The 8,190-nt window shown below is 38.2% G+C and overlaps 1 protein-coding gene across 1 annotated transcript in view; it reads left to right on the top strand.

Annotated features, from left to right (window-relative positions):
- Positions 1-458: 458 nt before the first annotated feature.
- The window catches only part of FRRS1 (ferric-chelate reductase 1), a gene marked incomplete at its 3' end in the record, with an annotated part of 28,867 nt that continues 21,135 nt past the window's right edge, over positions 459-8,190 (top strand). Inside the window, exons 1-6 of the mRNA XM_008586132.1 lie at positions 459-565; positions 700-895; positions 1,789-1,925; positions 3,191-3,285; positions 4,357-4,504; positions 7,240-7,419. Coding sequence (XP_008584354.1) covers positions 700-895; positions 1,789-1,925; positions 3,191-3,285; positions 4,357-4,504; positions 7,240-7,419 — 756 coding nt within the window. The remainder of the gene's footprint in view (positions 566-699; positions 896-1,788; positions 1,926-3,190; positions 3,286-4,356; positions 4,505-7,239; positions 7,420-8,190) is intronic.

Below are 8,190 nucleotides of genomic sequence, written 5' to 3'. Positions count from 1 at the left end.
AGCCTGGGTTTGTAGCAGGTTATACCATCTAGGTTTGTGTAACTACACTTTATGATTTTGCACAACTATGAAATTGCCTAATGGTGTTTCTCAGAATGCATCCCTGTTCTTACCTGACCGTATTGTCTGTTGCAATTAGTTGTCTGTTATCCTCAATTTTCAGAATTGTAAATTAGATTATCCTCCCTGTCATCATGATTAGTTTAATGGGAAGCCGGGAAAAGTCATATCAGAGATTTGTGCAGGTGGTGATATTTAAATCCAGAAGAAACATTTCTTATTTGATTTTTAGGCCTTTTAGGCTGAAGTGGACTAAAACCGTATTGCTTTTATTTTATTATTTCTTAATCCTACTAATGAAAGCTATTATTTATTATCTTCCTTGTCAGACTTTGGGCCGTATCTTCATTTTATTAAAATAACTTTGAGAAAGAGTCTTTGTTTCCTCATTTTTCAGATAATGAAGTAGAGGTTAAGTGATTTGCCCATAGTCTCACAGCGGGTAATTGGTAGAGCTGAAATTCAAATCCGGGTCGGACTTTACATATCCAGTTCTTTTTATTATGTATTTTGGGAATACAGAGAACTGAATGTTGAAAAGAAGTTATTATCTAGAATTACTCTTTTGTGGTATGAAAGCTTTTATATTTTACTCTAATTATGTCTGAAAATAACATGCTTTCAATCTTCTTTTTCGAGATGGCGGTTCCTGGATTTACCCTTGATGTCTTCATATTTCTGTTGCACATTAGTTCTGTGGCCAATTATCCCAATGGAAAAGTAACAGGGTCATGCCATGGAATGGTTCCTGAACATGGTCATAGTCCGCAGTCTAATCCTGTTCACAGGATTGCAGTGAGTCAGAACACATTCAGACCAGGAGATCAGATCGCAGGTACTGTGCTGGGATGAACCATCTACAGTTTGAGTTTCACTTTTTTACTGTTCATCGAATCTTTATTATTATCGGATTTGGACTATTTCATTTAAATCTGTTTACCTGTTTTTGTAAGATACCATTATCTTATCCTTCCCATTTTTTTGTTTAACTACTACAGATAATTATATTACTTAAGTAGTGTATTTACTTTTCATTCAGAACAGGTTTTAAAGTAAGTTTTTATCATTATTTAATTTATCTTTATTAATAGCACTACTAATACAATAGAAGAGGAAAATAAAGTTTATCTTGTTTAAAATATAATAAATCTTTGTCCGTCTTGATATAGTATAATTTCTTATGTTTTCCTGGCTCTTCTGGCAAAATGTAGGCTGACTGTTAAAGTTGTTCTTATAACAGCAGTTTGCAAATTCTATTTGCTTCAGCTGTAGAAATGCAAAATATTAATAGGTACTCTCTAACAAAAAGGGTGTATGGAAAAATAAGTTTGAAATACTCAGTGTGTTATATACTGGCATAATATACCTCTTAGAATTCCACACTGCATAGTAAGATATTAAATATCTTAAGAGATTTGCAGTAAAGAAACAATTATTTACTTTCATCTAGTATTTTCCAAACTAATTTAGTCCTATGGATTGCCCCCTGACCATCACTTACCTTTTTTCCCCTCTGTGAAATGGCTGTTAACATTTCACAGAGTGAATGTCCTATGGGACAGTTTAGAACTTCTTTGTTTATAGGATGATTTCTACTCTTTTCTCTCCAGGAATAGTTTTGCATACGCACACCCTATTCTGTGATGTGTCTCTTCTAAACACTTCTCTAGACGTTCCTTTTTGGAATGTTGCTAAATCTTTTAACCTATCTTTTTGTCTGTTTCTCAGTTACTTTGTCAGGACCACCATTTAAAGGCTTTCTTTTAGAAGCTCGTAATGCTGAGGATTTGAGTGGCCTTCCTATTGGCCCCTTTACGTTGAACGACAGTCAAGTGTCACAACTTCTGACCTGTGAAGATATACAGGTTTGTGTTTAGTTTGAAATCGATTTCTGTCAGTTTCCTTGGATCTTTTCACTACAGGGTGGTGGTTACAATGTAAAGGATGACATTACCCATGTACTGTAGACATCTAAATAGATTCACAGTGATCAACCTTTCCCTCTAATTTTACTGCTTGCAATATGTTTTTACACAGCAACATCTTAGAAAAGGTGGGGCAGTAGATGGAAGAGTTTATAGCTTGTGATGTTTTATATCATATTGATTCTAATTATATTGCTTTTTGAAGAGTTTCAATATTGAAGATAGAGCTCTAGAGTGGAACCGAGGTCTAATTTTTGTCATTTATTCATTTAATGAACTTTTGTTATACCAGGAACTGTCCTAGGTGCAAGGGATATGGTGAGGAGCAAGACTTACTCTTGTTCCTTGAAGAACTCAAAGCTTTATACATCTGTAGAGTGTATGGACACAGGACAGACACAGAAGTAGAACAATGTGATAACTTAGGTTAGCAGTATATGCAGGTGAGTGAGAGAGTGAGAAAGCACACAGGCTGGAGGGAATTGAGAGAGAGCTTCTTGGAGGAAGTGATCTCCAAGCTAGGCCTCAAAGAATGAGTAAGTATTTGCCAGGGGAATGGAAGTGGGAAACAAGATTGTTCGAGGGAGGGCTGGCCCGGTGGCGCACTGGATAGTGCACTGCTTGGGAAGCGCAGCGGCGCTCCCGCCCGAGGGTTCGGATCCCACATACAGACCGGTTCCCGCTCACTGGTTGAGCAAGGCGCGGGATCGGCGCCGAGGGTTGCAATCCCGTTGCCGGTCCCCGGTCCAGTACGGGGGCAACACTGAGGGTTGCGATCCGTTGCCGGACACGGAAAAAGAAAAAAAAAAAAAAGATTGTTCAAGGGAAAGGAATTACTAACATACTATGGAAGCAGGAGGTTTTTCTTTTTTCTTTTGATAAATCTTCTGCACTCTATTTGTGTCTATTAATGGAAGGAATATAAATTTATAGCATAAATGAAATAATGAGCAGGCTCTACACCACATTAACACCCAGTGTTCATGACTCTCTTCAGTTCTTAAGTTTCTGTTGACGCTAATTTATTGACAAAGCCAGCTGCTAATCTGTTGTCAACCAATCAGCATGTATTTACTGAGTACCTGAGTCCTTGTTCTAAATAAAATAGTCTTTCCAGAATGCCAAGGTCATGCAATGATAAATTACTTTGCAGAATGCTGAGCTATTGAGTGACTGAATGGTAGATCTTTTCCATTTTATTTCAGGGATCAGCTGTGAGTCACACAAGTTCATCCAAAAAAACAGAAATTAAGGTCTACTGGAATGCTCCAAGTGGTGCCCCAAATCATGTTCAGTTTCTGTGAGTAGAAGAGATTACAACTCTGTAACTAGTGTAACTGAAACCATAATTGTCTGTATCATTTCCATACCTATTAGACATTCACCTGTATAGGAGAGGTTTGGTATAGTAATGACACCACCCTACTGATGTGGGAGGTTGTTTTGCTTTTTTGTTTGTTTTTTCTGCTAGTATATATCCATCACCTAGCACAGGATCTGGCACCTAATAGGCACTTAGTAGACATTTGTTGAGTAAATGGAGTATTGCACTACTTTAATACTAATAAGGGCCATTGATTAGTGCTTGAGTTTATATGGTGTATGTGGCAATACTTTTTTTTTAGATTTGCTCTTATTAGTATGAAAATACAAATAAAACAGTCCTGAAATTTGGATGACTTCTTCGCAATGTTACAATTTGAAGATTAGGTTGTCAGAAAAGTAAGACCCTCAGAATTATGAAACTCAATAGAATTAAAATAATACTTCTTCCTTAATCCTATATGCAAGGGATTGGTCATAAAGCCATAAAATGATTCCTGAGTGGTGCTGTACACATATATTTTAAGGGAAGAATTGCTGTCCTGTGATGTCTCTATTTTCTGCTTCACTTGTGGACAGGTTCCCAGCTCCTAGGTACACAGCTTTGCACCTGTGTGTTAAGTAGAATGTGAAGAAGGGGATAAGACCCCAGTAAGAGCTGATGGTTGCTTATGCAACCTTTATACAGCTTCTTGCAATTGCTGCCTGGTGCACATGCCCTGTGGAAGAATTTGAACAGTGCACTATGAAATGAGTAGTAGTATGTTCTTTGTATGTCAGGAGTAGAAATCTGTCCCTGGGTCAGGCATTCATGGATCTTGTGAATATGCCCAAAGAATAGTCAGGTTAGAAAAGAGGGACAGAGGGAGAGAAAACAATAGTGATGGGGTGGAAGACAGTCATTAGATCTTTGCCTCAGATAAAATTAGAGGACTGTTAAGTACTAAGAAGTTGTATGTTCCTAGTTCATTTTTTTTCCCTATAATGTTTTGTTTCGATTGCTGTGGGCCACAGTCAGGGTTCTGATCTCACTGGTACTGCATTTCAGAGTCACAGTTGTGGAGAAGTATAAAATCTACTGGGTGAAGATTCCTGGTCCTATAATTTCACAACCAAATGCACTTCCTTTTACAACACCCGAAGCCTCAATAGTACCTTTGTCAACGTTACATCCAGTCTCCCATTTAACCAAATCAGTAAGTCACAATTTTATTACTTCACCAAATGCAATCTACAATGACATGAAACCAAATCTTCATATATTATAAATTGTAGGCAAGAAGGAAAATGAAATAAAGTATTACATAGGAGTAAAGTGCTTTACTTAGTCTTCTGTATGTGGACAAAGAGGTACATTTGTGGGTGGAAATTGTGGCTCTGTGCTTGGCAACGTGTGTAGAGACGTAGCTGGACTGGGTTGTGGTAGCAAGTTTTTGGGTTCTCTGTAGGAGTCTGAAGGAAGTCTTCATTGCGATGTTATGACTTATAGGTTGGAATGAAGGGAATGCGAGACCCTGCATGTTCAAGGTGTGGCTGTGACATTCACATGTAGTCTTTACTAGCAGTGGATATGTTTCCATTTGAAAATAAATCTAATGAAGCGGTAGCTTCTTGTTTGCTTGCTTTGTCCTCCTTCTCCTCCTCCTCCTCCTCCCCCTTCTTCATGTCAAATATCAAACACGGAGAGGGAACTTAAGCTAAATTTAGACAGGGTTTGGAGGAGATTCTTGAAGTGATGATATAACTTTTAGATCTCATTTCCTTAAGGTCAAAGACTACTGTGGAATTCTATGTGCTGAACCACAGAAAATCTCTTGCAAGCTCATCAGCTAGAATTCCATTTAGGGCCTCTGATTTGAAAGAATTATGATTAAAAAAAACACATCTTGGAAAGGGTAATGCACATTAGAAACATTAGGAAGAAGAGTTTTACTGAAGGAAATTCTGATAAATTAGACTTCATAATTCAGAAGTGGATATAGTGAAAAATGTCTTGAGGCAGTTGTTACAATTGAAAGAACAAGCCTGGGCCTGAACAATGACTTTTCTAATTTCTGTGTGTCTTTGGACAGATCACTTAATTTTCAAAGTCTCAGTTTCTTTATCTATAGAAAGAGAAATAGGAATATCGAGCTCTTAGGATCACTGTAGGAATTAAACAAAATAATGAATGTAAGTTTTCTAACTGTGCCTTGAGCTTAATAGATATTCAGTAAATGTTAGTTCCTTTTCTCTTTCCATCTCTTTCTTGTCCTTTTATACCTCTTTGTTCACATAGACGAGACTAAGTAAAACACTTTACTCCTACGTAATGTCTTACTTTGTCTTCCTTCTCTTCTACATTTTGTAATAGATGAACATTATATTTGATTGCGTTATTACGAATGTTGCACTTTTGTTCGACCCTAAACTAGATCTATTATTTGTACTAGCTCTCAATTTAGTTTTAGTGCTTATTTATTTAAAAGCTGCTTTAGAGGAATAGTCAGTTTAGACATGAGCTTCCTGGTAGAAATCTGTTGACAATATTGTTTTCTTTCCATATATTCACATGAAAGGTATTAGTGCTTGTTGGAGCTTTTTTTTGTTGGCAGCTGGCTGGTGTCAGGATCTGAACTCATGACCTCCATGTGATAAGGCTGCGCTCTAACCAACTGAACTTACCGGCCAGACCTGGAGCTTTTATTATGTCTCTGTGCCAAGTTTATAATCTCTAATTATAGGGAAGTTCATCCAGAGTCAAGGGATTATAGCGTTTTTAGAGCTAAAAGAGACCACAGAGTCTATTTCATTCAGTTTCCTTGTTGTATAGTTGAAGGTTAAGGGACCCTGGGAGAATAAATTTGGCAAATGTGGCTGAGTAAAGGAGAAAGCAGAGACCAAAGTCCAAGTTTCCTAGTTCCTAGTGGCTTGTTCTCTTCACCCTATGATGGTTTGTCTTTAAGTTCCCATTACATCTAGTTACATAAAGTTAATGTTTAGCTCTCTTTTGAGATGTAGGGTCACAGCCATTCTAACAAGGTCTGCCGATTTGCTCTGTCAAATTGCAGAGCTGATGTTTTTTGAAGCTCTTTCTCTTCTATGCCAAACCAAGAGGCGTTGGTTGTTGTAGGTTGTTGTTTGTTTCTCTCTCGTCTAAATTATTACTATTATTTGGAATGGTGGTATATTTTGGGGTAACTTTTTTCTTAATATGATTTTAAAATCAAATTTGAACCTGAATTCTAGAAGTAGATTCCCAGATCTAAATATAAAAACTTGATAAGTCTTTGGGCCGGCCTAGTGGCGCCCTGCTACAGTGCGCCGCTTGGGAGTGTGGCAGCGCTCCCGCCGAGGGTTCGGATCCCACATACAGACCAGTTCCCGCTCACTGGCTGAGCGAGGGGCGGGCGTAGCACCGAGGGTTGCGGTCCCGTTGCCGGTCCCGGTCCGGTGCGGGCGCGACACTGAGGGTTGCGGTCCATTGCCGGACACGAAAAAAGACAAAAAGGAAAAAAAAAAAAAACCAAAACTTGATAAGTCTTTGATTGTTTGCTTTTAAAAATTCCATCTCTGAAAGCTAGAGGATACCCTTTAGGCAAGGATGTCAATACGGGCTTAAATATTCCCTAGGAAGTTTCTCACAAGTTACCAGAAACTTTGCTTCAGAACATACTTAATGTGAAATGTTTTGTGTATTAAAGGAGCTTTAATACTCTTGCACAATTACAGTCCCACTAGTGTTATGTTTTCCAAATTTTAATTAAAATTAATTAAGTTTAAAAGTTCACAACCTAGATGTACTTTTTGTTGCCTTATTTGAATTCTTATTATGAAAAGGTATTCTCATTAAAACCTGTATTTTCAGGTAGTGGCTCTTCTGTCATTGACAATGAACTGCTTGTTTGATAATTAAGACTTTTCTCCCCCCGTCATCTTGTCATTTTTCTAGTTCAATGCTTCGGACTGTGGGAACAAGAAGTTCTGTATTAGGAGTCCTTTGAACTGTGACCCAGAGGAGAGCGCTTGTGTCTTCTTGTCCTTCACAAGAGATGACCAGTCAGTGATGGTTGAAATGAGCGGTCCCAGTAAAGGCTATTTATCCTTTGCATTTTCTCATGACCGATGGATGGTTTGTACCTCTCACTTATGGAAGTGGTAATGAAAGGAGAATCACTGGAGTGAGCTCTAATCAGTGGTGGATTAGCCGTTTGTTCCAGAGTCAAATGATCATTCTTAAGGGTGGAATGGAAAAGGAGAAACTAACTTAGAACAGATTCTAAGTGGATTGGCTTTGAGTGTTTCATGATTTTAACAGTTGGGCAATTACATACTTCAAGGACAGACTGTCCTATGGAAAGTTAGGAATATCATTTGACTTCCAGTGCATTTGCCACTTTATGTCTGTCTGCCTATCTCTGCGATAAAGCAAGAAGCACAGTTAAAAAAAAAAAGTTGTTGTGCATAAAATGTCCTGTTGTTTGTAATGCTTTTCAAACCGTAGTTGTTTACTCAAGNTGTTGTGCATAAAATGTCCTGTTGTTTGTAATGCTTTTCAAACCGTAGTTGTTTACTCAAGTGGCGAGAACTGAAGCACGTATTCTGGCTCTTGGTGTCCCTGTTTTAGCAGTCATCAGTGTATTTCCCAAACAGAGAACTAAACCTGTGTGTCCAGGCAAAATGTATTAATTACCAGAGGCTCCTTTGTCAGATCTGCAAAAGGCAGCATTTGTTTTAGGCTGATTCTCACTGTCCCTGGGTGGTGCTGAATGGATTAAATGATTCTGTAGGTGGCAGCCTTGTGCTGTGGTGTGGCAGAGCAGAGTTCTGCATAAGCATCCTGGCTTCCCAGGGAGAAGGAAAAAGAATATTGTGGCCAGGACATATGTAAGTCTTGTTTAAG

The sequence above is a fragment of the Galeopterus variegatus genome, unplaced genomic scaffold (genome assembly GCF_000696425.1).
Source record: "Galeopterus variegatus unplaced genomic scaffold, G_variegatus-3.0.2 Scaffold3839, whole genome shotgun sequence".
Lineage (NCBI taxonomy): Eukaryota > Metazoa > Chordata > Mammalia > Dermoptera > Cynocephalidae > Galeopterus > Galeopterus variegatus.
Note: the sequence above shows the minus strand (reverse complement) of the source record. Positions and strands in the feature narration are given on the sequence as shown.